The sequence below is a fragment of the Pleurodeles waltl genome, chromosome 5, assembly GCF_031143425.1.
Source record: "Pleurodeles waltl isolate 20211129_DDA chromosome 5, aPleWal1.hap1.20221129, whole genome shotgun sequence".
Lineage (NCBI taxonomy): Eukaryota > Metazoa > Chordata > Amphibia > Caudata > Salamandridae > Pleurodeles > Pleurodeles waltl.
This window is the reverse complement of record NC_090444.1, coordinates 110,480,407-110,507,426: the sequence shown is the minus strand read 5'-3', so window position 1 is coordinate 110,507,426 and position 27,020 is coordinate 110,480,407. Positions and strand designations below refer to the sequence as shown.

General features: G+C 44.2%; 1 protein-coding gene across 1 annotated transcript in view; it reads left to right on the top strand.

The window, feature by feature from the left end:
* Positions 1-27,020, top strand: part of EPHX2 (epoxide hydrolase 2) — a 634,386-nt gene that overhangs the window by 257,930 nt on the left and 349,436 nt on the right. Inside the window, exons 9-10 of the mRNA XM_069233731.1 lie at positions 1,306-1,340; positions 1,432-1,458. Of these exons, the coding sequence (XP_069089832.1) occupies positions 1,306-1,340; positions 1,432-1,458 (62 nt within the window). The remainder of the gene's footprint in view (positions 1-1,305; positions 1,341-1,431; positions 1,459-27,020) is intronic.

Sequence of the window (27,020 nt, the reverse complement as noted above, 5' to 3'; positions counted from 1 at the left end):
AGAAACTGAAACATGAACGAAGTAAATTCTAAGAGAGTTGCAGGTGAGATCATGTAAGAGCTAGAGGTGACAGGAGAGGTGTGAAGTGGTCAAGTTAGGGAAACTGAAAAATATGAACGAGAGAAGACGAGCAGGAAGTATGGGGAAATGGGAAACCCAAAATAGGAACTGGAAATTTGGAAATAAGGAGATGAGGGAATAAAAGTGATAAAGTGGGAAGGTTGGAATGATGGGGGCCACAGATGATAGGGAGAGGTGAAGGTGAGGGAATGAGAAGCATAAAGAGGGCACTGGGAAAGATGGGGCTAGAGAGTTGGAGATTAGATAATGAAAGTTGTGGAGGGGGACCTGGGAAAGATGGGACATAAAGGAAAATGGAGCAGATGTAGATGAGAGAACGAAAGGCATAGCCGGGTGTTTGCGAAACGCAGGCCTAAAAAGAAACGGTGAGAGATGGATGTGCGAGAATAAGGGAGGTGACGTGAAAGTGAATCTCTGATAGCTGTCACTGTCTGTGGGATTAATTTCAGTGTGGTTTGAAATTAGTAAAGTGTCGGTCTTTGTACCTACTTCAGAGAGATTTTCTCGTTTTTCTTCTTATCTTACACAGGAAGTGGTACTTCTATCGACTTCCAATGACGTAATTTCCTTTTGTTTGTTGGGGTTTAATATGTTATGATGCCACTTCTGTATTGCTAAGTTGACCCAAGTGGCCCTGCCGTGTGTGCCAGTATCTGTAGTGTGTTATATAGGGCATGTTAACTTCCCAAGCACGTGATCATTATCCTGGCCTTGCCAGTGCTGTTGCACCATTCATTCCAGGATGTTAGGCAGACCAACACCTTAAGATGTACTACTTGCACAACATGCCCGTTCTAAGTCTGTTGTGAGTACTTTCACTCACCGTTCATTTTTCCAATATTGTATGTACCTTCTGCTAGAACAACCTTCACTCGAAAAATACAGAACAATTAACTTCCCACAAGAACTACCAAGCTGCACACTCACAGCATCCATAAATCCTAACAAAATTTCAGTAAATAAGATCAGGTGTATGGGGTCACGGTTAAGCAGTTAAAGCCCCAGGTGTAGAGTCTGGGAAGCTCAGGATGATAAGTTCGATCAATATCAAGTTGGTTGTGAATCCCTCCTAAATCAATAAATGAAAATGTTTGTCTATAATATTTGATTTATATTGTTCACCCTTTACAGCAACGGTTCAAAACGGGTATGTATGCAGCATAACTCTGCTAATTGTTAAATACATGGTAATGATTAACATGCATGTGTTTTTCTTTGTTCTAGATGTTGAGGAATATACCCAGGAAGAAATTTGCAAGGTAAAAAAAAAATCTGTATTTTTCTGGCTGTACTCTCCTTTCAAACTTGTTCTCGGTATTTTTAACAGGGGCTTTCTCTGTTTCATTTCAGGATCTGGTGGTGTTCCTCAATAAGTTGGTAAGGTTTTTATGCCTAATATTTCATGTCTTTATTTATGTGAACGTTTCAGCATAGATATCTACCTTAACAAATGTTATGTTAGTGCCACAAGTTACTCCAGATATATTTGTTTCTTCTTAAGCTTCTTCTTATGCCTCGCATTGGTATATCTTGCACAGGTTTCAGTTCCTTGAAGCACCTTCGTGCTCACCCTTCCTCAGGATGAGTTCATGATGACTTAGGCCAGTTGCTCTGCTGCAGGTCTTGTTAGCTCTTTGAAAGACTTCATTAGGATTCTTTCTTGTCGTTGCCCAGGTGACTTTGTGTAGTCTTTCCTTTGTGGCAACTGCATTACACACTGATAGGTGCTGGGTTCCAGTCTATGGTCATATTAATGGTATGGCCTTAACAACTGACCTAGACATTTCATATTTTTAGAGACAAATATATTTCAGGTAGAGCAAGTGCTACAGATGGACTATTCCTCTACGGCAGTGGTTCCCAACCTTTTGACATCTGTGGACCCCCACTTTATCATTACCGGAAACCGTGGACCCCCACTGAATCGTTATTGGAATCCAGGGACCCCCTACTAAGTCACTACTGAAAGCTGGGGATCTAATCTGTTAATATTATTTACTTTTCTAAGCAGTCGCTGGCCCCCTGAGGAGGCTTTGCGGACCCCAAGTGCCCCTGGACCTCAGATTGGGAACCACTGCTCTTTGGCAGAGATAAACAATAAAGTCTCTCTGTTCCACCTCAGTTTTACTTGTTGGATTGGATAAATAGAATTTTTCTTTGATCAGACAACTTGGCAAAATGTTCTGTAGAAATTCAGCTTTTAGCTAGGTTTGCTTTAAATAGAAGCAATCATCTTTGAGAATTGTAAAAATACCAAGGTATCTGACTTTACCTTGTGTAATATGGGAGTTTTAAAATAGATCTATTGTTGCAAAGTGGCCCATTATTTCCCCCGTGCATGCACTGCTTTAATACTATATGGATTGCCTTCGATTTAAACCTTGCGCCTTGTGCCATGTTACCTGGGACTGAGCACAGTTTTATTTTACTTAATTGTGTGACATCTAGCATGTGGTGGCCTTATGTTTTGAGGTGGAAGCTTGTCTTTTCCAACTAATTATCTACTTTCTTACATCTATTAGGAATTTTACATCTTACTTTGACATTCATAATAATTCGATGTGATGTGATGTAAATTGACCACATCTGACATAAAATCGGTTGTAAGTAATAGTAGAAATTGCATCTTAAAATCAAATTAAATACATTTGATCTTTAATTCATAGTTATTCGTAAACGTGTCACACACCCTATTTAAAATGGTATCCTGTTTCTAGTAGTGAAAGTTATCCTTTGCAATATTGTTAGCTTAGAGAGTCCAGCGAGCTACTGCTGCGTATCAGTTACATTTCAATACACATATTCTGAGGTTTTTGGCTGTCATCACAGCCTTCTGAACCCATAACTTTGATAGGAAATCTGTTATAAGCATCAATAGATACCATTAAAAAAAACAAAAAAACATTTTGTTAGTAAGCCTGAGTGGGTCATCTAATACTAGATAGCATCCCAAAAGTACGCAATTTTAATATATGTTAATAGCATACATGCATGCGACTTTACTTATCTCATGCATTTGGAATTCACATCCGAACCAATCAGCTGCAAATTTTCATTTTAACCAGTGTCCAGTTCAATCAAACGCAAATATTTTGTTGTGATTGTCTTCCTGACAAATCTTTATGCCAGTGGCGGCTGTAGTAAATCTCAAGGGGAGGTGCGCATCAGGGGAGAGAAGGGGACGGAATACAAAAATAATAATAAAAAAAATAACTGTTCCTGTCGTCGCAGCTTGCCGCGTTGCTCCTCTGCTCTTCTTCTGGTGCCCCAGCATTCATTGGGACACCAGCACAGGCTCCCCAGCAATCTTGGCACTGCTTTCATGCTAAACCTAGCATGAAAGCAGCGCCAGGATTGCTCTGAGCAACTTGTTCTGTCACTTAGACACTACGTGGGAGTCACAGATTCCACTCCCACATCCCGTGGCCCAGCGCCACCCCTCCCTGCACCTGCTGATGGCTGAGCCAGCATCTGAAAGTTAAAACAATAATGAAACATCCTTTTATTTTTCAGCTCCTGGCTCAGCCGGGGGCGACGCTCCTTCGCCATTGTGAAGGACCCGCCCCTGCTATTTGCATTTTTTTTTAATGTTTGTCAAAGATTTTCATGGAGCTTTTTCCTCATCAAATATTTAAAATAGACACTGTGCATATCCGTCTAATATTTTTCTGAGGATTCTTTAAAATATATTGTCATGAACATCCACTCTTCTTGTTTTAATGCCTGTAATTTTCTAGCTGTGCCATCTGCAGGCCATGAATGTCATGATATGTCATGATATTTTATGTGCTTTGCGCACAGTTCTCAAGATTCGAAGGCTCACGAGAGAGCTGGGGAAGGAAGCTTGGAAGTGAAAACATTCATAAGAGGCCAGTCTCGCTGAAAAGCAAATTCACGTGTCAGGCATGACTCTAATGTGCCTTTATCACTTGAGCAGAGTTAGACACTTGCCTGGTGCACATCTGGCAGACCAGGAGAACTTTGCTGATGTCAGTTACTGTCAGGTGCACCTCTAAAATGCAGGGTTAACATTGGTCAGTTATCAGGCGCATCTCTAAAAAGTCTAGTAGGGTTGGAACAGAGGCAGACACATGTCTGACACAATCTGTACTGGAGGAGGGTGTGTCACTCGACAGGTAAACCTCCGACTGCCAAAGCTAAGAGGTGGTCACGTGTTAGCCCCACAGGCCCAGCCCCACCCAGAGCCAATCGCGTGCCGTACACACCTCCGGGAACAAACCTGTCTGGACTGTTGCAGAAATGTGAACCTGTATAGATCAGAAGGGCTAAGCAGGGGCGCCTTTGAAACCCAATGAGAGTAGGAGAAATGCCAGATTGGTGGCTAGCAGAGGAGGGTTTGGCGCAGTCAGTCACATTCCTGGCTCACCTCCAACTGGCTGTGAATGCTGGAAGAAGGCTCGCTGTGTTGTGCACTTTTAATAAGGCCATAGGGCTGTCCGGAAATGACCTGATGTGCAGGGCCTCGCCTCGTCCATGCTTTAATAACAGTTAATAATGCTGTTATTTATGTAGCGCTTTTGCCAGAGCCGTTTTTGTAGCACGTTTCTATATGCAGTTATTAGTTTTCCAGTTGTAAATAGTACTCATTTTGTGAACCGTGGAGTGAAGGAAGACTGAGTCCATCTTGTCAGGATTTTATCTTCCTGTCTGCAGATCGCACACATTTCAACAGTGAGCTCTCAGCTCACTGTGCTATCTGACCAGCTAACCAAGCATGGACCAACGCGATAGGCCAGAGGCACAAACCCCGTGTAACTAGAGCAGAACATTTACGGGCTTCCCGGGGCATACACAGCCTACATACACACAGACACCCATGCGCGCGTCCCTCTCCCCTTTCCACCCCTGCACACTCGCCCCACCCTTTACTGTGCAAAGCTAGCACTTTGGCTGCAGCCTTGTGAAAAGCTGTCCTCCAGGCTTCCCTGATGCACAGACCAGGTATGGATGGGCATGCAGGCAGCCGGGCATGCTCTCATGAACCCGTGGCCAGGGACATGGCAGGTGCCAGGGTACAATGGCAGCAGCAAGCGAAATAAGCATTGGCAACTTCTTCCTCTTCTGTGTGTCTCAGTATCTATTTACAACCTTTAACAACACAGTCCAAACAAAACACGTACTTTGTGTTCAATTTATATGCACGTCTGTTTCTTTTCCTGCATTACAGATGACTAGACAACCTTTAAGAACATACGTTGTGCTTATATAAAAAAAAGTTCAACATGCATCGCTCTGTATACATTGTTTGCTTTCCCATTAACCTCATACTAAGTGAGTCTTTACAAATTAGAACACAGACCTATTGGGTTTGTCAGGGCTTATTTCTTTCTGTTTGTCATAACCTCCACAGATGAGTGGAATCTGTGGCTTTCTGTGCCTCCCAGGATCAGGTACCTCGTGAATGCTGCTCCCTCACTTTTAGGTCAGTTGGAAGGTACTGAGGGGGGGCTGCTTTCTCCTGTATGTTTTTTTATGGCATCTTGTACTTTAGTGATGGCCTTGTATGACCTTTTTCTTTCTAGTTCCTGCAGTGTGTAGCTTTTACAGCTTGCACACTTTTGGCACTTTAAAAAGGAAATCTTGTGCTACTTTCGTATTGTCTTGTAGGGGTTCTATTGTATTTTGCACTATGGTAATTTCTACAATTAGGCTGTTTTCATTAATAAAATGGACATTTTACTCCAGATTCCCAAACACAACGTTGGTGTGTTGCTATTTAGATTTAAAGAGGGTGGGCATGGCATCCGTTAACTTGAAAACGCTGGATTGCCCGGCAGCATCAATGGCGTTGGGACCCATTCCCTTGCTGATTTGTTTGTCGCTTGCCTCCTGCTGATTTACACTACTTCAATGTATATTTGCCTATTCCTCCTCATTAACATCTCTAAAGGTAGACTTGTTTCTGAACTTGTGCTGGCGGCACATTGTCTGCCTTCTGTCCTGCAGCTTCCCACCTCACTGACAAACGCCAGCCCCTCACATGCATCTCTAGGTAGTTCCTGTTCAGTGCTCAGAGCTGCGTGAGAACATCCTACCAGAAAGTAAGTCTTCAGAAATCTCCAAAGTGTCTTGGATCTCGGTTCTTTGCAGCCAGAAGTGTTCTGCAATGAAAGGTGGTGCCAATGACAGTGAATGTGATTTGGGATTTTCCAGCTGATAAAAAGAGAGACCTATGGTTAGCTAAAGAGCCTGGTCTCTGTGCCAAAGATCTAGTGTCCAGCATACGGCGCCATGAAGCATCTAGTGGTTGGTGACTAGAGGATGCTGGATACAATTGATAAGGACTAGTAATAGTGCTTATTGATCGTGCAGTAAAACTTGCAACAAGGGATTGGCTACTGGTTCTAACCAAGCTTTACCAGCGAAAGTGTCTTCCGGCGGGTATCAACATTTATGCATCCATATCTCATTAATGTCTCATCTTTGTCAGATTTTTTCCAGTGTTGGAGTGATCCACAGAATCCGTGGCAGTCAGTGGGCCTATTGTTTTCCACCAGAGTTAAAGATCTGGCATGTAGGTTTATGATCCAACCACAGTATTTGTGGAAACAACATCTTAGACAGATGATTCTAACAATGCCCAAAGGAAGTTGACCAACCTTAGTCAGCAGGAATGGTTTCAAACACCATGGTGTAAAAGAAAGCACTTTCATCCCTCTCTGGCTGGGAACAGTGTACAGTTCCCAGAATCAAGAAGGCCCAGCTGGGAGGGAGATCATTCTCCTTTCTATACCCAAAACTTTGGAATTCCCTCCCCTCTGGTGGTTCTCTTCTGATGTTCGAGAAAAGGCTAAAAGCTTGGTTCTTTTGAACCTCTTTGAATAGTAATATCTCAGTTATGCCACTGATCCCCTTAGGTAGCATAGCACTGGAAAATCCTGTTTGGGTATCAATGCGATCTACAAATGACAATACAATATTATTCATAGCTAGGTATATCAACAAGGCTTTGCAATTTCCCTAGGCCTGGTTCCAGACACGACCCCATCAACTTCCAGATTCTAGTTCTAGTTCTGGTACAGTTATCTCTCCTTGCAGATGAGTTTCTCCAGAAGTCCAGACAAATACAAAGAACTGATCCTTGAGGGCCTTCCCTTTTGCACTTCAGAGGGGTGCTTTTGGGATGCCCAGGTCATTATAGCATCCTGGTCATAATCCACCCTTTAGTCTATCGGTTCTGTGTGTATTTCCTCAGCATGACCCATAAAGGAGGGGGAGGGTAATGCACAAAATGGTTGTAGGTAATTTGTACTGTAAGAGTCGGTACCGACAGACCGAGGTGTCTCCATTACTTCCAGACTGTCTCAGCTGAGGGCAAGAGAGGGAGCCTACAGAAAGCTGCAAGGATGCATATTCCACAAGTGAATGGCCACACACCTCAAAAAGGAGTAGCTCAGTTTTTGGCAGATGGATGGGCAGAGCTGCCCAGGTTGTCACAGTGGTTCTGGTCAGTAGCTTGTTCCCACTTTTATGGTAGGACTTTGGTCTGGAAGAATATCTGTGTGCATTTAGAAATACCTCTCCCACAAGCTGCTGGACTTGTAGGGGGAAAGGTACGTGAAGGTTGTCGCTTACACCAAGGTACCTCGGAGCCATTTGATTGTATTCTGCAGTAAGTGTGTCCTTGCAGAGGACAGCATTCTCCAAGTGCATGGCGAGAGAGAGAGACATACCACACTGCCCCCCCACACACACACACACTTTGGTAGGCCTTCTCACGAGATCCTAACCACAGAGCAATAATCACTACCATCAACTGTGTAGGTCCCCATAATGTGGTGAGGGGAAGCCCCATCCTTCACTGCAGGTACCACCTTGGGTGCACCCCTTAGTTTGCAGAGAGACCGTAATAACCAGTTGTTATTCATTCATTATAATAACTCAATCCTTAGCAGTAAAACATCTTGGCCCTACTCTGTCCACGCTGTTAACAGAGTTAATTATGCACCTATGGCATAATATTCTTAGTGAAAATGTGTACATTCTTGAGTGTTATTAAGTCATAATGTCAGAAAATGAGTGGCACGGGTGGTGTATAGTTAGACTGATGGATGTGGGATGGTGCACCTTAAATGCCCAACACTCGCCCCTTGAAAGAGACCAGGACAGGGGTCATTCTTGGTTTGTATTGGGATAATGATTACACGAGCTGCAGCAGTCCACATTGCTCCAATCGATTCAACTCATGTCAACAGAATTTGCAAAGTTCAATAGAAAAGTACTTTTAAAACCATTTGTAGAGGGTGCAGACCCAGTTTGCAGGAGTACGGTTATTATATTTACTCCGGAACGGAATGGGGATCATGTCGGCAGCTCTGATGTGTTGATGTGGTTCAGTGACGCGTTCACTCAATGTAAGGAGGTGGTGAGAGAGGCACTGACTCATGTCAGCAGGTTCTTTGTTGGAAGGATCTATCAGAGCCTGAGGACATGGCTCAGTGGATATACATGTGCAGTGCCTTCTGAGGACATTTCTTCTGCTCCCATGGACAGAGATACAGCGAGCAGCTTGACTTCTTTGTGGATCAGAGCCCTGGTTCAGGACAGGCCCAGGAAGAACAAGCATGGGACTCATGTGCTCTCAATGCTCCATCTGTGGTCGCAGGTGGAGGCTTCTCTATGACAAAAGTGGTATCCGCTATAAGTTCAATTTCGTTTTAATGCTGTTTAAAATCGTGAAGAACAACCGAAGCTGGATAAATTACAAAATAATTTTTAAATATTAAATGCAAAGGTTGTGAGGGCAACCAGGATTACAGATTCACAGTTTACAGTGAGACAAATAGTGATATGTGATAAGAAGCAGGTGCAATACAAAATAGTTTAAAAAGTCTTCCATGGATGGCCACCGCTTAAAATGCAGAGAATCTATAGCATTAAAAACATTTCAGTGACCTTACCTGAAAAGTATTTTGCTCAGCTTGCTTGCAAGGGTTCTCTGCTGAACGGTTACAGAGGACTCTAAGGCCCCTCTGCACCAACCCACCATTAGAAGATGTGTACATTTACCACACTTCTTCCTGTTTGCCCATGCAAATTTCACCAGTAAATTCCTAGTGAAACTTACATTAGGAAAAATGCAGATTATCCAGCTAGAGTTTATCGTGCTAAATTTAGATGTTCTTGCCAACTGATGTTTCCACTTGTTTCACTTCTGTAGGGCTCTTTTGGCACATTATTCTCTGAGTGCAGCTCTTTTTAGGTCTGGCATTAGCCACAACCTTTTGATTAAACCAAAATTATACGTATATATGCTTACATAAAGGGGCGCTCAGCCACCTCCGTTTATTCACTGGTCAGTTCTTTTGACTCTCACATTTTGCAACAGCATACAGCAAGAGACAATGGGTCCGCCTTTTTCAGGCACTGGTTATCTTCACTTTGAGAGACTGCATTTAGTCCTTTCACAAGGAGCACATCCACACACAAAGAAGTACTCTTTAGTGACAATGTTTTTTTAGGGGCAAGCGCAAAGCGCTCCGTCCCATTCTGTAATCTCTCTTTGGTCTTCCAACCACGCCCATGTCACGTCAGTCACTTTCATTGGTTCGTAGGCTTGCCTTTTAAAATCCGCTTGCTTTCATTTGTGAAAGGCATGCATACGTCATGCCTTTTCCGGTGTTTAGCCCACCTACACAGCACCGGTAAACTACTGAAAACATACGAGGCTCGATGTTTTTCAGCATGGTGTCTGGACTACTTTATTTGTTTATTTTCCACGCTATGCGATCGCGCTGCATTTTACATAGTGCGATCGCGCTGCGTTTTTTTTCTTTACAACGCTTATAGCTCTAACTCGAGCAAGTGCGAGACCCATTGCATTGAAAATGCTTGTTTAACTTTATTATTACTTTAGTATTACCTTTGTTGGTATAGCCTGCTGTTATAGCGGGAGGCTTTCCACCAGATGTGAGCACAGGGCACAATCCAGCTTTATCAGTTCCTGTCTGCAGTCACTGTCTTGTTCGTCTGCCGGCTGCCTTTACGCACCGTACCAGCCGCTCACCTGAGCTCTGAATATAAGCTCCTGAGGGTGCTTTCTCTTTACAGCACAAACTGTCATTCCTTATTTCTGCCCTTCTATCCCTCAGTCTTTCTTTCTTCCCTTCCTCTTTCTTGCCTTCTTCTTCCCTTAGTCTTTCTTTCCTTCTTTCTTTCATTCTTTCCTACCTTCTTTCCTTCCTTCTCTTTCTTTCCTTATTTCCTTTTTTGTATTTCTTTCGACTGTTCATTTTTATTCTTTCTTATTTTCTTTCTTTGTTTCTTTCTTTCGTTCTTTCTTTCTTTCTTTCTTTCTTTCCTTCTTTCCGTCTTTCTTTTATCTTTCTTTTTCTTTTTCTTTCTTTCTTTCCTTTTAATTTTTTTCTTTCTTTCTTTTTTTTTCTTTCTTCCTCCCCACTCCCCCCTCCCAAGAGACTGGCAGCCAAGTCTGTGTTAGCCAAGATTTTCTGATTTCACTGAAATTATGTGTATAACATAGCTACTTGTAGGGGTTTCAGCCAGACTTCACCCATTAGTCTGTGGCTCTGTCAATTGCTTTTTAATTCCACCCACTCCAGCTTGCATCAAGGGGCAATGTGCCAGCCACTTCAACCGTTGATGAACTTCACTATGAGTTATAGTTTGCTGCCCTTTTGGAAAGAGCACATCGATATACAAAGTAGTTCCCTCCTGTGCCAGGGAGTACTATGGACATTTTTGCCTTTAGCCAATGTTTTTTTTAGGTTGATGAGGGTCTGGCAGCTTTCCGAATAATAAAGTTTTGAAAAAAACCATGACACAAAACAGGAATTCTCAGCAGACTGATGGCCAATGCCAGACCTATTGGCTTTGCCAATGCTTGTTTCTCGTGTGCTGCACAAACATGTATTCAAGTAGTCAACCTTACAGAAAGCAGAACCAGTACCCAGATTGTTGCAGGATCTTGATGACTCGCAATGTCGGGACTGCAAGCAGTGTAGCCTGAGCTGCCTCCTCACTTACGATATGGTGGCCACGGTTCCGTATTGCATGAGTGCAGAATGCTTCTGTGCAGGCAGCATATGACCTTCCATACACCCCAGCAGTGTCTTGAAGTTCACAGTACTGGAGAGATGGAAATAACCACACTGAAATCAACAATCAATAAAGAATACAGGCTAGGTTCCCATAATATAATGACCAGCAATTATCAAGGAAGAATCCTCTTACATGTTTAAAGAGTGAGCACATGCGCTTTAGCACTGGTCAGCAGTGGTAAAGTGGGCTGAATCCTAAGGCCAGCAAAAACAGAATAACCAAAAATGGAGGAGGTGAGACAAAACGTTTTGGAGAAGACCACCCTAAGGCTGACCGGTCTAACAGCAGAATCATCCTTGTGCAGTGTTTTAGATGAAAAGGAGCAGAGAGAACACTCTGATAAAGGAAATGGAAGTCTTCCGTGCATATTGAATGTGATCAGAGACTTTGTCACGCTCACCGGGAAAGTGTCCATGCAAATCCAGATCAAAGCATTGTTGTTCGGTATTGGAGGGCACAGGAACCAGTGCTTCACCTTTTGTGCATCTGTAGTGAAAATTCAACATGAAGAAAGGTTAAGCACTTGTTGATAGCCTTCCACCAAGTGCACAGAGATGTTTCCCAGTACAAAGCATATCAATGCAGTAGGTACGGTGCAGTTTACTTCTAGGCACTCAGCGTCCCTTACTTCGATGCAGTACAACACTGTGGCCCAAACAGCAAAACCTGCTGCAAACAAAACTGGCCAGACTGACTACAGGATCCAATAGTGGGAAGTCTTCCAACTTCTGGGTCCAGTGTTGGTTTTGGTAAGAAGGAGGGTTTGCATTCACCAGGTAGAGAATGAGTTTGCTGAGGCACAGCAGCTGGGACACCCGGCAGCCCTGAGGCATGGTGGTAAAGTGCAGCAGGGCCACAAGCAGAAGGTGGGTTTGTAGCAGGAATCCCACAACATTTCACACCAATCTTTGTCATCAGCAGCACTTGAAATGATCCTTTCCACTAAGGTTGCATATCAGGCTTTTATAGATGAATACACACATTGGCCCTCTCACCAGGTAGCAGATTGTGGCAAGCTTCAGTCTAATAGGCAGGCTTGTTTGAACATGAGAACAGAAGCTGCAGAGACAGGAGATCAGTTGCCTGCAATTTGCAGAACCACATCATCATTCAGATGAAAGTCAAAGGAAGCTGAAGACACTGGAGGATTAGAAAGAAGGAAGATAGAGCGTTCCATTACTATTTCATAACTGTAGATTGGCTCATATTGAGCAGAGTGCTAAGGATAGTGTGTCTGGGCACTTAAGATGCATTTCAACACATATCTTAGCTAACTTGTTTTTCAATGTGCCATTAAACCTTTCCACTTTGCCTATTGACTATGGGTGATGGACGCAGTGGAATTGTTGCTTGATCCCTAAGGCCTGCACAGTTCCTGTACTACTGAAGAAACAATGTTAAGTAATTTGTCACTAGACAGTTGAGCCCAGTCCTAGGTCTGACATCCCTAACAGTCTCCTAGCTAGCGTTAGTGCGTCAGCATACACACATGGTTAATAAAAACATAGGCATAAGAGCAGCACTTTGGCATCTGAATACAGACCCTATGAATGTGGATGAAGGGCACTTATGAAGGTGGGTGTTCAGGCAGCAGGGTGGTTTTCATCCTGTTATCAATATTGTGGGCTTGGCAAGTACTACAGAAAATCCGTTAGCAGCTGTGGCAAGAATCATGGCATTCTTTCACAAATGAGCATGGCCATGGTACAACTTAGTGAGGTTGGGGAGCAGAAATGTCAGGGTGGCCACTCTCCCAGTGCTGTCCTTCCACACTCATTGATGTCCCTTTTACAATTATGTTTCTTCAGACCTATCAGCATCGGGTGCTCTCTCCTGTAGACAGACAAGTCTTTGAGCACTGCTTCAGGAAATGTATTTGTTTGTATAGTTTATATCATTATTTCAGAGTCTTTGGACAGAATGACTTTTCTAGTGGTTTGGTCGTCAGACATGCTACCCCGAAACACCTTGCCTTGGAGGATTGGTGATCAACATTTTTAACAGTAGCTGCTTTACATGGTAACATGAGTGCATCTAACAAGTTCCCTACATAAGTACCATCTTTAATGGCATTCAATCTAAGGTAAGAAGCCCACTATGCATCCATAAAAGACCAAAATTGCAGGCTAACATCATAGTTAGAATAGTTCAATTTAGTGAAAATAATTTGTGTGGAGAGCAGTGGCAGCCAATCAATCAAGGGTGGCTGGATGAGAGGGGGGTCGGTGGGTGTTGAGAACTGTCAGTGGGGGAGTTTGTAAATATTGAAAAAAGAAAACTTACCTGCCTCCCACCTCCGTGACACTCCTCTCTTCCTGAATCCTGGTACTGGGGTGCAAAGCACAGGCTCCCAATCCAGACGCTGCTCTCATGTTAAAGCAAGCATGAGAGCGGCGCCGGGATTGGCCTGAGTGGGCTGGTTCAGTGGAGTGGACGCTTGCTCAGGCACAAGGAGCCTTTGCCATGGTTGGAGAAATGTAAGTGCACCTAAAACGGCCAGCCAAACTGACATGCGTACTTACAAGTGCCCACCACTTCTCCCCCCCTGCCATGGCCCCACCCCACCGAGGCTCCTATGGCTCAGCCAGACAGTGACAAATAATTATTTGTCACTGCCTGACTGAGCCAGAGGGCGATGCTCCTCTATTATGGAGGAGCAGTCCCTGATGGAGAGGATGCAGGCTCAGTTGAAAGCAATGAGCTCGGCTACCTGAACAGAGTGCAGCTGAGCTAAGTGTTGATTTTCAGCAACTTCAAAGAATCCTTTAATGATGTTCAGGGTGAGTGGCAAATAGCAAATATGTTCTTCTCCTGTTGCCGTGCACCAGTAGCAATGACTCAGGCGTGGCAGTGGTGGACTGTGCAGAATTTTGTATTTTGTACAGCATTGAGTTGTAGAGAGAATGTAGGAAACGTATGCAACCAGTGTGGGAGTGAGTGGCAGCCATCTTCGTGTTTTATTTTGAGTTTAGCCAACCAAACCATTTGTGTGTACATGAAGGCAGAGTGTGTGATGATCATCTTTGTATTTCCCTTTGAAGCCTTTCCAACCAAGCCAACTACATATACATGAAGGCTATTGATAATGTATGGTGAAAGTTTTAATTCCGTTTTGTTCTTTACTAATTCATTTACCGCTGTACTCTTGCAAATAAAGATTGATTACTGATGTTAAGATTAGTTTGTTGCTGGTTGTCACAGTACTCCTGACCAACATGCTGGGTACATTAATGAGCTCTGTCTAGGTAGGCTACTTGTACTTTTGCTTGGTGACTTTGTCAGTCTATCTTCAAGAAATACACTTTTATAAATTTTACATTTATTTTGACACTTATTGAGTTGGTAGGGGAGAGTGTGAGAGCTGTAGAATTTTGAAAGCAAAATTAGTAAACCTCTGAATTTGGTTAGAAGACGTCACAAAGTCATTTCATGAGAGCCACACACTTGTAAGACGTATACATGTATGTTGCTACCTTATGACTTTTGGCAGCAAAATATTAGTAAAAAAAATTCCCTGAATAACTAATTGAAGATCATTTAGTCACGAGCTGCTTTAACAAGAAAATCCAGGAAAGACTCTAGACTTGCAAAAATGTAACATTAGAATGAATTGTGGAACCATCAAATTGAATAGACGTTTCTCATGAATGGGCTAAAGAGTTGAATAAGAGAATTGAAAACAATCTTTGTGTAGTTAAGTGTAACAGACTATCTGGTAAGAGGGCATGAAAATGAAACCAAATACCACAGGGAGAGTCAGTCATACATGTGAGTGAAAAGTTCATGTCACCTCACAAATGTTGTCCAGCTACTGATTATATTGTAGGATTGTAATACGTGTGATGTGCCAGTACATTTTGCAGTCTGTGTGAAAGAGTGGTAGAATGACTACTGTTCAAATTGATTCTGAAAAGGAGCTTGCAGACAAATTGAAGGATTTAGGGGGAGGAGCATATGGGGGAAGTTTTGTGCTTCATTCAAGGTCCTGATATTCTTGAATTGCACCGCCAAGGATTTCAGGGTTTCGTACTTGGACCTTAGTACAAGTACAAGCACCAAGTGATCATGTTCACCAGTGATAGTATTGAGCATGAAAAGTTGTGGAATAGGCTAATGAACATTTTAAAGAGTATTATCACAGGAAATGCTGTTGCTCTTTGGAATAAATCAGTTTGCGCTTTAGACATGTGTCCTGGGTGAAAGGCAGTTGCGTATTGTAGAAATCTATCCCTTTGTGTGGTATGTGAATAACGTATAAAGGACCCAGGGGTTCCCCAGTGAGTGGACAGTGCTTGCTATGCAATCCAAAGTGCTCTATTTAGGGGTAGTGTGACCGAGCAGCCTTAGGCTTAACACAGAGGAGTGCAAGACATCTACAAGTACACACAATAGTCAATAAATTAGATCCACACAAATTTATAAAAATTACAGGTATCTTTATATATGTTTAGGCATCAGAGAAAAATCATTTAGGTAAGTACATTTTTAATAGGAATTCTTTTCACTTTAAAAAGTGGACACTTTACAGCGACTTACAAGACAAATCTCCTGGGGTTAAGGTGAGTCATGGACAAGATCTAAGGCAGCACTCACACTACACCCTCAGTGGCACTGGGGCAGCCGGGTGCAGAGTGCAAAACAGCATTGGGTGCCCATTGTGTTCCTATGGAGATAGGTCACTGCGGAAAGAGGCTGCAGCCTCTGGCCAGAAGGCCAGTTGGGCTGAACCAACAGCAAGGCTCAGGCCTCACAATGTTCGGGCAGAGTTAGGCTCCTTTGGTTTTCTTCTCCACAGCCTCAGGGCGACAGGTGCAGAGTTGACCTTAGGTGTCCGGTTTTCTATACCAGAGCGGTCACAGTGGAAGGGGGACTGTGTGCAGAGGCTGCAGGCATCATCGGTGACTCTAAGAGGGGTGAAACCACAATGGACTCGTACTCTGGAGGGCTGGGGAACCTTGTTGGGCACTGATAGTCCACTTCAACTTGGGTCAGAGACAGCAGGTGTAGTGGTGACTTCAGGTGTCGGGTTTTGGTGGTTCCAGAGGCTTCAGAGTCCCTTCTTTTGGAGTTTGTTGGAGAACGGGTCCGCTGTTCACAGGAGGTCTTGAGTCATTTTCAAAGGCAGGCATTCCTCCCAGGTTTCTGGAGTCACAGCTCAGGTCGAGTCAACTTTGGTGCAGAGTTTCGACGAGGGATGCAGACAGGCCGGCGGGGTTGGTACCTGGTAAGCTGCTTCTTTTCTCCTCTTCTGCTGTTGCAGCTCTTTGGTGTCATTAGTCTTCTTAGGTCATCAGGATCCCCCAAATACTTAATTTAGGGTGTTAGTGGTGTGTAGGGTGGTAGCCAATGGGCTACTGATGCTTTGGGTTGGTATGCCTCCTATATGACCACTTCCTGTGGGAAGTGGCCATAACCCTGTCCCAGAATTCCTAAGCATGCCATCACCAAGATGGCTACTTCTGAAAAATTGTGTCTGCCTCGCAGTAGCCCACCTTATGGGTAGTACTAACCTGGGGGTGGCACCCTTACCTGGCTAGCTAATTTTCCTGCCTGTCCAGGTGCCAAATGGACTCTGGACGGGGAGGCTTCCTATCCTGTGAGGGTAGCCAGGTTCGCATTTCAAAGGCAGCAGCCCTTTACAAATGCTAATCAGCAGGTCAAACCGTGGGATGAGGTGTTCCCGGACAGGCTTTTGTTCTGGACCTCCTGAGAGCAGAAGGTTCCCATCCTAGGGGTCCAAAACATGTCTCAAGTGGCAGGCTGGCAGAAACTGGTCTGCGAGCACACCAGAGGCTGGTGGTGTTTCAGGGGGCACCTCTATGGTTGCATGTATTGGTAAATCCAATACTGGCATCAGTGTGGGTTCACCAGAATCAGATGTTTGATACCAAACACCCCTATCTTCAGTGAAGCCATCATGTAGCTGGGGAACTCGTATTGACCAGTCTCCAGCACATGCATTTAAAATGGCTTCCCTTGTCACTTAGTATATCTCAGAATTGACAAAGACATAGCAGGAGCACATTAGCTCCTGAAGAAAGGCCCTCACACGTAATATAATGCACCCTGCCTTAAGGTTGTAACGCCTGCTAGAGGGCGGACTTACATATATTGCATGCAGTGTTAGGGGACATGGCACCCAGGCTGTGTGCCATGTCGTGTTTTCACTTTTGTATGCACCAAGACACACAATCTGCAATGGCAACCTGTCATGTGCTTTGTGAGCAGTTCCTTTGGGTTGCACAATTCATGCTGCAGCCCTTAGTGACCCTCTTTAGTACCCCAGCCCATGGGTCACAGGGGTACCATTTACTAGGGACTTAACGAGGGTGCTAGAGCTTTTGCTAATTGGGGAAACAACTGTGCAGTTTTGGGAAAGAGGTCTGGCACTGGGGACCTGGTTAGCAGGATTCTAGTGCACTTTCAGTCGAAATCACATCACAACCAGGCAAAAGGTTTGGGGTAACCATGTCAAAAACAGGCACTTTCTTACACTTATCATACCAAAACAAGTTAAAAAAATGTGTCTTTTTTGACTGTAAGAAAGGAGTTTAGCATGTTGCTTGTGAATCTGTATGAGCAAGGTGTGATTGAACGTGTGGGGGTGTCTTTACAAGTTGTTCCAAATTGTGGCAGAGCAACAGTTGAATAAGAGTATGCATTGACCTTAGAACTTTCAACAAACCTATTGGGGTGAATGGATGAACACGCACCGCCTAGACTTGATGATATTTGGAGTACACTATATGGGTTTGTTTCCAAATTGGATTGCATTTTGGTTAGAGTGGGCAGCAACCATCTTTAAAAGTAGTGGATAAAGTTTTGAAAAGGCTTGAAGGTGACTTGGTTTTCCAAGACAAGATGTGCCTATTGGTGAATATGATAACGGGACTGCTGAAAAAGGTGGATGTTATGGATGTGGGTGTGATAAGTGTTTATTTCAGGGAGAGGAAAGTTGGATATCTGGGTCACTTGGTATCAGGAAAAGCATCACTCCCAGGCCTGAATTTGTGAACACCTTTGAAGTTATGCAGTGAATAAGGAATAACTCATGTCATTAATGAGAATTGTTCAATTTTATGTTGTCCAAAGTTTCTCAAAGATTTTTGCAGTGATAACTGAGCCTCTTTACATATTGTTGAAGAAGAATGTTAGATGTGTATGGATGGTGGAGCAGGAGGAATCTTTCAGGGAAAGGAAGAACTGTCTCATTCATGCTCCAACTTTGAGTCTTTATGTTTCTGGGAAAACGTTGTTTATATTCTCCCAAAAATGCATAAAGGCAAAATTCCCCCACCAGGGAGACCTATTGTATCCGGGATCGGATCGGTTCTAGAACCCCTGTCTCAATTTGTGGATTTCTTCCTTCAGCCATTGGTCAGAAGAATTCCTACTTACCTAAAAGATACGACGGATGTGTTAGTCTTATTAGACTCTGTGGCTTTTGACACAACTAGAGAACTGTGGATCACCCTGGATGTGGAATCCCTGTACACCAACATTCCCCAGGAGGCCACTCTGCAGGTCATTAGCGACCTTTTGGAAGCCAATAGAGGAGAGTCACGTACACCCCCTGACTTCATACTGGACCTGGCACATTTGGCTCTCACAAGGAACTATTTCAAGTTTGAGGATAACTTTTTCTTGCAAATACAGGGTACATCTATGGGTAGCACTTTCGCACCTAGCTTGGCATGTCTCTATGTTGATCACTTTGAGAGACAGGTAGTCAACCACGATGACAACCCGTTTTTCCAGCAGATTAAACTCTGGAAACGATATATAGATGATATTCTATTGGTCTGGACAGGAACTAGAGAGGAGGCTATGAATTTTGTAAATTGGTTGAATACAGCTAACCCTTTCCTGAACTTCACCATGACCATAGGTGACAACCAACTAGCATTTCTTGACTTATTAATCTATGAAAGCAATGGGGCTCTAGCCACAGAGGTCTATTATAAACCCACAGACCGGAATAACCTGCTCCAATTCCAAAGCTTCCACCCAAGGTCCCTGAGGGAGAATCTCCCTGTTGGTCAATTTTTACGTCTGCAACGGAATTGTTCCACCCTCACAGACTACCGTAAACACGCTGAGAAATTGGCTAGTAAGCTGCAAACCAAGGACTATCCTACACATCTGGTGAAGAGAGCATACAAAAGAGCGGGGAATAATAATAGGGATCAACTACTACAACCACGCACTAGGACGTCAGACACTGAACAAATTGGGTGTGTGACTACTTTTAACCCACTATCCAATAAGATTCAGAAAATCATCAAAGATGAGTGGAAAATCCTTATATCTGGGGGTTTACCTTTTCAGCAGCCACTACATGCGTTTAAAAGAGCCACAAACATACGGGACATGGTTGTCCACACAAGACCCAAAGAAAAAAACAATTCCCTAACGACACAAACCACACTATGGGGCCTCCCACCACCAAGAGGACACTACCCATGTGGCAACTGTAGTGTCTGCTGTTTCACTCAAAAATCAACCACAATAGACCTAGACCTTAAGACTTTATGGGCTCAAAGATCCCTAACCAACTGTAACAGCAAAAACGTGATCTATTTGATTAGATGCCCCTGTAACCTTAAATACGTGGGAATGACATCTAGAAAGGTCGCCACAAGAATCTGTGAACATAGGAGTACGATCCGTTGTAAACGAGAGGCTACTAAATTGACTAACCACTTCCTTCTGGAAAAACATTCTGCAGATGACTTAAACTGGACGGTCATTGAGCAATTACCTCCATCGTCCTCCAATATGACACAGAGACTGCTCCAGACCGAACAACGTTGGGTCTGGAGATTACACACGGACACCAATGGTCTTAATGATGAGATCCCCTGGTTCACACTCAATAAATTATTTCTCTTACTAATCTATGAGTCCTCCCTTCCGTCTGCCTCTGCCCTATCTTTTTCTCCCCCCCCCCCCCCCTTTTTTTCTTTCCCCACCTCCTCCCCTGATCCTTCACGGGTCTTTGCCCTGGGACCACTCTGTTCTTTTACCCCCTACTTTGTCTCTATCCCCCTCACTCCCGTCATCTTGCCATTTCTGCCTCCCCTTCCTTGTACTACATATCTATTTCTTTCCCTCTTCTTCGTTTCCCCCTCCCGATTTGCCCCTTTCATCTCCTGTTCTCTTCCCCAAAACCCTCCCCTCTCTCTTTTTCTTTTCTCGTCTTTTTTATTTTTCTCCCCTCCCCCCCCCCTTTTTCTTCTGCTCCCCCCCCCCCCCTGGTTGTCACCCCCTCCCTCCCTCCCTTTTCCTTTCCTTCCCGCTCTGTCTCCCCCCCCTGGTTGCATTTCTTTAACCACACCCCCCCCCCCTGTTCGTTTTTTTTTTTCCCTCTTCCCCCTCCCCCCTTTCTTTTGGGCCTCCACCATTGCACTCGCCCACATTCATGCCGGCGCCCCGGCTCAGCTGGGGCGCCCGCGAGTGCGCTAAAGCACATCGAGGCCAGCAACGTAAAGAGGCCCGCCCTTGCACTCGATCACATTCATGCCGGCGCCCCGGCTTTGCCGGTGCGCCCGCCATCACGGCAATCATATCGAGGCTAGCAATGCAACGAGGCCCGCGGCGGTGATTAACCTCAATTGAACTCCAATTAACGCGCAAACAGGGCGCACCTGGAATATCTTACAGCCATAAATAGACCGTTCTCCCTCAGCCACTTGTCTCAAGCGGTCCAAGGAGAGGACGAAATAGGCGCACGGCGAGCGTCCCCTTTGATGTAGTGAGTGGCATACCGGATCACAGGCAGCACAGATAAGCCCTTATTGCTTTTAATCTTACTTTTTATGTCTATTGTCTATAGCCACTTCGGTTTCTCTTAACCAGTATTTTTCTACCAGCAATAGTGGGTTCCTAATGGGAACTTGCTCCCCCCTAATGCTCCCTCTGTATCTATTCTGACTACTTCTGTTCCTTTCCTCACTTTGTCTTTATGTTCATCTCTTTCCCTTAGTGTGTGACTATAAGGGGACACTCCCCCTCCTGGATACCAGAGGCTAGCAGCCTCTAAGAAAAGGGTAAGAACTATAATTCCCTGCAGTGATAGGACTGTCCACTTGTGTAGATATACCCACTCGGTCACCTTTTTGAACATATGTGTTTCGTGCATGAATGCATCCCCTTGACACGTGTGTAATTGGTTGGTTTTGCAGTGCTGTGTGCCACCAGTGTGCTAATTATTTGTTTATCCCCCATAGGCCGCCTCAAGGTAATTCCTTGGGTAAGGTAGATCTTTCATTTTTCATTTTTTCACTCTTTGATTTTCACATAGAGTATTTTCCTCCAACGTGAGACGTAGGGATCCTAGGCCCTGACGAATGCCCCGAGACCTTCATTGGCTCACTTCTGAGGGCAGAAACATGTTGGCTATTAGTTAGGTGACCCTGTGAGTCCTTGTCCTCACAGAGGTGTCCCAACCCCCTTTTTTAACTACACCAGTCAGACACCACTATTAAATTTGTTGCTCTTCACAGGTGTCTGCTTAGGTGTTTTTAGTTTTTTCAGTAGATTAGCTGGATCCCGATCTTTCCAGAAACAAGTTTATTTACGCACTCCCTCCTGTTCCTTTAACAGTGAGGTTGAGTCCGCCCAGTTGGCACTGTCCTACCTGGGTGGGTCTAGGTGGTCAAATGATGAAGCATGACACTATATAGTGTGTGAGACCACCTAGTCCGTAAAAGGAAATCCCTTTCCCCCCCCCGTTGTTCCTCTCCGTATATGTACTCGGCAGTTTCCAACTGACATTTCACTGACATTACCCTTCCAAATAGGAATACATACAACCCAGGGCTACGCTGACATCCGCGACGTCCTCTTTTAGAGAACCCCGTACTTTCGTGTGTATTTTAAAACGTTGTTTGCGACTGTTGATGACTATGACTATGTGTTTTAGCTAAGAAAATATGGTGAAGGTGGTGTTATCGTTTCTGATTTATTTATCTTAAAGATTGAGCATTGTGGTTACGGGCTGTTGAAGATTGTGCCCATATCTTTGGGAAACAATCATTTTTGCACACGGAGCATAAAAAATGAATCACTTTGTTCAGTGGTAATAATGTTACATCAAGCAGAGCAGCAGCATGTCTGATGAGCTTTCATCTAAAGGTCTTGAATGCAGTTTTACCTTTGTACACATCCCTGGAATTAGAAATAAAATTACTGATTGCTTGTCTCACATTTTAATTCTTGATCAAGGCAAGTGTGGAGAAGAGAATATTGATGAGGATTTTGAATGTTTCGTGGCAAATTACAGCAGCTTGGGGAACATTTGGGTGCATGAGATGAATGGAGAAGTGTGTTAGATTTAGATCAGGAATTGAAAAAGAAAATAGAATTTGTAGGGAAAGGGTGGCCAAGCATGAATGTTTTGCCCTGGGGTTTACAAACCTATTGGAGTGTGGGCACTGTATTATCAATGGATGACTAACTTTTGTTTACAGAATAAAAATGTGTTTCCGAGAACAACTTGTAAGCTTAACTCATGAGGAACATCTGGGAATAACCTTAAATAAAGAACTGTTAAAAGAAGGATGCTGGTAGGTATGTGCAGAGGAATGCGAAGCAATGTGTGATTTACATCAAGATTGTAAAGGATTGACTTGTAGAATGCCACCTATGGTTGAGGTGGGCTGTTTTAACAGTGTATGGGACAAACTTGCATTTCATTTTATGGAAGCTTTAATTTTTTACCACTATGCTATCGTTATGCAGGGTTTATATGTCAATGTGGTGGAGGTGTGATTTGTAAGGTAACCAGATGCCAAAAATGCCATTGTGTTTCTTACTGGTAAGTTTTTGAGAGAAGGTTTTCCTAGGGGGATGATATGAAAAAATTTAACTCAGTTTGACTTCTAGGAGATGTAATAATTGTAGCACATGCTGAGATTAACCACGAGATGCAGTCTTTATCCTCCACCAGGAAATGGTGTGGTTAAAACAATTACCAGGCATGTGAATTATTGTATCATGGAGGGGTGGCAAGTGGACTTGATTTAGGTGATGCTGAGAAAACTATGCTCTGGGCATAATGAAACCTGCCTCACGTTCAAGGCTTTGCGAAGAAGATCAGCAAATGATTTGGTGTGTCAAGCATTGTTTCTTTTTGTAAACAACTTTTTTATTATGAATTGGTCTTTATTATCATTTTTCATAACACCCATTGCAGATATCCAAGGAGAACGTCAGACTGTTATAGCAGTTCACGCATTCAGGCCTGCCCTCTAGATGTGGGACACGTCCAGCAGGTTTGGAAGACAGTATCGTCCTTGATTCATAGACCCGCAACAAGAAAAACAAAGGGGAAATAACAAACAATATTGTCCCCTAATGATTAGAAATACCCACTCTGGTCCCAGGCCCTCAAGACATCAATCACCTGGAAGAAAGACAAATGAAAAACAGAAAAGGGCATTAGGCACACCACGAGGGCCTGTTAGAAGACTGCCGCAGTAAACAGACAAAAGGAGTCTAGTGTGTCCTTGCTAGTCAAACTTTGACAAAAAATTAAATCAGGCAGCCTGTACTCTAAGGTGGCCTATCATCTGATTTTCGGTCTTAGCTACCCTAAGAGGAAAGGTTCCCAGTCTAATGTACGGACAGTGACGAGCCTGGGATGCTGCTCCTTGAAAGGCATCCAGGTCAGCCCTAGCATGCCTGTTGAGGTGCACCTTCCATGTCTGTAGTTCCAACTCAGAGGAAGATCTCCAGTTCATTGCTATTTGGCAAGAGCCAGAGAAAGATCTATGGACATAACAGTGGATTTATTGGCTTTTGTTCTTGTCCTAAGGTCCTCCTTTCCCATCCATCCAAATGTTTGGCTCTCGAGCTCCCCCACCAGTGCCTGATAACTCTAGTTTGCGAGTTTGAGCAGTTTGCGCTGCTCCTGCAGTCTACAATGGCAGGCCTGCTGTCAGTAGTGTGCTTAGGTCCTCCAAAACCATGCTGCAGCCCTAGGTACCCCTTTAGCACCTATGCCCTGGGTACCCCTGGTACCATATACTAGGGACTTATAAGGGGGCAATGTTCTTGCCATTTGGGGTTACCAATTTACACTTAGCAATTTGGGGAAGGAGCACTGGTTATCAGCCTCCAGTGAAATTTCAAATTTGAAAACCAGCATCTAGTAGTCCCAAATGGGGGCAAAAAGCATGGGGCATCTGCAAGGACCCAGTTTTCTTACAGAGACCAGTGTAATAAAACTCACCAATGGTGGTGATTCCTGTTCTAGTCCGAGGGGTCTTGTCCACTCACCTTGCACAAAATGCTGAAGTGTCAGGAATGGAATTTCTGGGGCATATTGGGCCCCTCCTCACCGATTACGGAGGTACCTGTGCCAGTTATAACATCCTGTCCTCTAGAAGAATGAGTCACAGCATTTATCAAATACATATTCCCCATCAGTCTTGGAAGGCAATCCTCCTTTCAGATATGAAAGCTTGGGGGAGGCACCTTGCCTCAACCAACTGGCTACTCTCTGGAGTTCAGAAGCTAAAACATAGGCCTCGAAATTGGGAACACCTGGCCCTTCCCTCAATCTATTGGCACATATAAGGTGACCATGGCTACCTATCTTTTATGGATACCCCATATCAATTATGTTAGTCAAGTAGACAGTTCTCAGGAGAAATGCCCAATAGCCGAAGTGGGATATTTGCAAATAAACAAAGGAACTGCTGGAGTAGTACAATTGTGACCAAAGCCACCAGGCTCAATATTGACAATGGGAGTTCACCGAGTACACTGCCCTCCCCATGTTACCGTTGATCTCATGTACCTTGACTCCCAAGTACTTAAACGTGGTGCGTTCAACTGGTAGTCCAAGAGTCGCTGGAGAGATCCACCACCAAGCGCTGCTGTCCATCAGTGGGAATAGACAGGACTAGCCAACATTCGTGCATTACCAGAATATTTCCCAAAGCGATCAAGTTTTTCCAGCAGCACCGATAAGCCCATGTGGTGATTGTGCATGAATCCCATATTGCACTCCATTATCGTGGATGTGTTGTGCCAGAGGCTCCATAGCCAGAGCAAACAGACGCAGGTTTGGGTCATCCTAGTTATCTCCTCTGCATGGGCCAGGCTTCAGAAGAGTCTCCGGGTGTGAACCCTGGCCATGGGGGCTGCATACACCAGCTTCATCCACTGAATTATCCTGGCCCTAAAACCCAGGTGTTTCGATGTTTTCCAGCTTAATCTCAGCTCAAGGGAGTGAAAGGCCTTCTCCATATCTATGGAGGCCGCAGCAGAATTGGCAGAGCCTGCATCCATGCTGCTCAGGACATGAAAGAACTGTTGGACTTTCAGGATAGCGCTGCAGCCTGAAACAAAGCAGCTTTGGTCATGGTGTACCAACAAGCATGTTAGCCAGGATCTTCCCCAGTGTTTTGTAATCCAGATTAAGAAGCAGAGAAGTTAGTAGGAGCCAGTCTCAAGCTGATCACTGCCTCTCTTTCTGCCAGGGTAGTTGCCCTTTGGCATATGCCTCACTTTATAAGTTCAGCAAGTGGTGAATCCATTGCCCCTGAAAGGTCTTGTTTAACTCTAGGGAAGTCAGTAGCTGCCCGGACTTTTGCCAATATGCAGTTGCCATAGGGTAGACCGATCTCTCCTGTTTGGAGAGGTCATTCTAGCTCGGCACGTTACTTGCTGGTAAGTTGTCACATGAGACCCTCTGTAGGTAGCGCTCCAGTGCTCCTGTGTAAAGTGCAACAGTAAGCAACACTCACCATGGTATGCACATTAGGACTGTTTGGGTGACAAAGGGCTAATATTGTCTAATGAGGGGGTCGCGGCTCTAATCAATTTCCCTAGCAAATAACAAGGTTTTTATAATCAACTTGATTTTCAGTGAAAATACTTGAGTGAGGCAGTATTAAAAGTAGTTTTGTGCCAATAGTAAAGTCAGTAAAACAGCATATTATACATAAGCAACAATTGTACAAGTCTCTGTGTAGACTCTTTACCTCCATTCCTAAAGTGCCCCAAGACAATGCCCAAGTGGTCCTGCTACAGACCACAGATCTTTCGGTGTTTGGAAGGGCATCTTCGAGCCTGATAGATGGCCTCCTCGGTCTTGGAACATTAGCCCACCCTTCATAACTAGACTGTAGAGGTAGGTCCTCTGTCAGAGCCCCAAAATTGTGCAATATAACTTTTGGCAAGAGGAATCCCAAATTCCACTAGGATTCTTCTTCCACAGGAACCAGCTCAATAATGGGACTCTAAGTCTGGAACAATTACAATAGGAGTTTCAACCGTCTTGGCCATCCATGATCCCATATACTTCCAATTTAGGTGCATGTGGAGGAACTTTCCCATGCTGCGTGGCATGTCTGGCAGGTTATATAGTAATGTCTGCCTATCTTCCACAGTTTATCAGGAGTGTAATAGGTTCTATGCAGGAATTTAAATTGAATTAGGTGTAGCTGAGTCGAGTTTGCTAGTTCATGAGGTTCCATCTTGGCCTTCCTCTATTGCTGTTCCTCCAGTAGTCCCAGGCCTCCCTTCCTATGGACCTGCAAGCATTCACGTTTTTCCAGTATATTTACTACTGGGGAGCCTTTGATTCATTAACTGCCCTGTTTACCCAAGGGGCCAATCACTACTTTAGACTCAATAATGCTGAGTTCAGGGAGCATCAGTAATTATGTTCCACGCCATGTCGCTTCTGCAGGCACCTGAAGAATTGGGATTTTTGAAGCTAGAATTTCTCTGAGATCTCAGAGTGTTTTATTGTGGTTGCCCTCCTAAACATCATCTAGTGCTGAAATACCAATAAGGTCCCAGGCTTTAAAGCACTGAAGGCCAGCCACCTCTACCAATCATGTACC